The sequence below is a fragment of the Puntigrus tetrazona genome, unplaced genomic scaffold, assembly GCF_018831695.1.
Source record: "Puntigrus tetrazona isolate hp1 unplaced genomic scaffold, ASM1883169v1 S000000116, whole genome shotgun sequence".
Classification (NCBI taxonomy): Eukaryota; Metazoa; Chordata; class Actinopteri; order Cypriniformes; family Cyprinidae; genus Puntigrus; species Puntigrus tetrazona.
Window position 1 is genome coordinate 440001 of NW_025047793.1, and position 2500 is coordinate 442500.

Consider the following 2500-nt stretch of genomic DNA (forward strand, 5'->3'; position numbering starts at 1 on the left):
GAATCGTCCTAAACTACTGTCAAACGGTCCTGACGTTAATAACAACACACACACACACACAGAACAAGCAGCGAATAACTTCCTCCCAGCGTTCAGCGTCACTCTCTCTTTCAGTCGGAGAAAATCGCCCTTCTTTTGTTCTGTCTCGCGTCCAAGAGGCGAACGCGGCTAATGGAAGCGTGTGTGTGTGTGTGTGTGTGTGTGTGTGTGTGTTCACAGGAAATGTCCTCCCCAAACTGGCTTTCCTGTCCTCCACCGCGGCGCCTTTTCTCGTTCACATTCTTGCTTTCTCTCTCAGTCGCTCCGAAACCCCAAACTGATTCATAAAAGAAGAATGACTCAAAGATCGAGGGCCAATGTCAATCAGCGCAGAGTCGTTCCCACACACACACACACACACACACACACACACGCACGAGCGCGCACGCAACTATAAACACCGAGGCGCGCAAAAGCGGGCTCAAAGCACGGCGCTCGCCGGATTTCTCAACGCGTAAGTGATACTGTTTAACTGCGCGGCCTTGGCCGGGATCGAGACGGATCTTTACGGGCCGATCGGCAGGAAACCTCATCCGGGACGCCGCCAAACACAACACGCTTATCTGAAGCCAATATACAGGACACGCTCGAGAGCCGTGCGGCATTATGGGTAGAGAGCGACACTCCCAAAACCTCAGATTAATTCGGCAGATAAATCAGCTCTCTCGGCTTTTCCTTTCTGTGCTCCACGTTTCCATACTTCACGCGACGTTTATTACACAACGACATTCACATCCTGCGCTTTTCGCGCATCGGCTCCAGCTGCTCGAGCACGGGGACCATTCAGCATACTCGTGAAATCGTGCCACGGAACGATTGCTACCACGTTATTACCACGGTACAACAGCAGGACGCACAGAACGGTATCGTTACATGTAGCGGGGTACCGAATGATTACCGGATTCGTGCACCGTGGTATTACGCGGTAAAAAAAACACACCCAAAACCTTCATTGCATGCAGTTTTTAACTCAAACCAAACTTTTTTAAAGGGTTCACGTCTTAAGGCGAAACTCTTAATTGCGTGTTTGGACGCAGTGAATGTCCAAAAACTAAACGTGTTTAAGACGAATCGTTGCGTTTAAACCAAATGCGCCTTTGAAGCGACTAAAGAAAGACGGCACTGAGAACAGCATCAGAGTAAACGTGAGAAAAACGTGGACTTACCAGGTGGTTTAAGAAAGTCGGTGGGGTATCTTGAGTACGGGGGTGGGGGGGATTCTGCGGGAGAAGAAAGAGAGGCCGTGAGTGGAGATGTGGGCTGAAGATAAGGCCTGGCATTCTCTGGGAAAAGTGTTTGTGTAGCGCTGAGGGTTACAGGCAGGACAGCTCTGATAAACACACGGCCGCCTGGCGCCAGACTCCACACACACACACACACACACACACACACACACACACACACACACACACACACACACACACACACAGAGAGATCGCTGCAAACTAACTTCACTGAACTCTGGGGCCTCCGGCGGGTTTCACATGAACAACCACAGACTGGAGGTCTAGTCCGGCTCTAAACTGCACGGAATACCGCGAGAATAATACTTCTGATCGGTAGCTCACAGCAGGACACTTAGAAGACCGAACAGACCAGAAATGACTTCTATATAGAGAGGTTAAATATGAAGCGCAGCTCCATGTCACAAATCATGAAAATGTTTCTAGTTTCTAGTCAAACAGCCCAGTACTTTGATGCATATAACATTTTAAAAAACGTTTAGGTTATCTGTTTTTGCAAGTGAACTCATACCAGCCAAACAATTTCAATCTTACTAAATATACTCTTACTTTTATATATATATATATATATATATATATATATATATATATATATATATATATATATATATATATATATATATATATAAAAATGATTCATCACGTCTTCTATCTTCCTTGTATATGTTGAAACCTTTTCTCTGATTCGACTATAATCTCCTATATTCTTTTCTCGTTTTCTCCCTTCTATTCTATTCTACTCCTTTCCGAGCTGTAATTATCGCGGTCCTCCTCGATCTCTGCACGCGCTTCAGGCGCCGAGATTACGCGCAACGACAGAAAGCACGCTCTTATTATTCGCGCACGCAGCTCGGGGTCAGAGGAGAGACGGAGGGTCGTACCGAGCTCGCAGAGTCTGCTCATGTGATGCGGGTTGCAGCACACGAGATCCGGGTTGATCTTCCCGTAAGATTCACAGCAAGAGAGTCTCTTTAATTCCGAGGAGTGCCGGAGGTCCGGCCACCGGAACACCTTGTAGAGCAGCAGCGGGAGCGGGAAGGACTGCTGGCCGAGCCTGGCGTCCGCTTTCCCCGGCAGGAGGAGGCAGGGGCTGCGCGCTCCGCCGCGGGACTCCACCGCCTGCAGGAGCACCTCCAGCTGCTTCTCCTTGATCTTCTTGAGGATCGAGTACGTCAGCGCCTTCAGTTCGGCCTCGGTGCCGGGGTTAGGCTTACTGG

The 2500-nt window shown here is 49.0% G+C and overlaps 1 protein-coding gene across 2 annotated transcripts in view; it reads right to left on the reverse strand.

Annotated features, from left to right (window-relative positions):
• smad7 (SMAD family member 7) overlaps positions 1-2500 on the reverse strand; it is a 19284-nt gene that overhangs the window by 11495 nt on the left and 5289 nt on the right. The window contains exons 4-5 of one of the 2 annotated variants that reach the window (XM_043229892.1): positions 2165-2500; positions 1206-1259 (exon numbers count right to left, since the gene is read on the reverse strand). The exon at positions 2165-2500 is cut by the window's right edge and continues 749 nt beyond it. In XM_043229892.1, coding sequence (XP_043085827.1) covers positions 1206-1259; positions 2165-2500 — 390 coding nt within the window. The remainder of the gene's footprint in view (positions 1-1205; positions 1260-2164) is intronic. The other variant, XM_043229893.1, reaches the window with a different exon arrangement.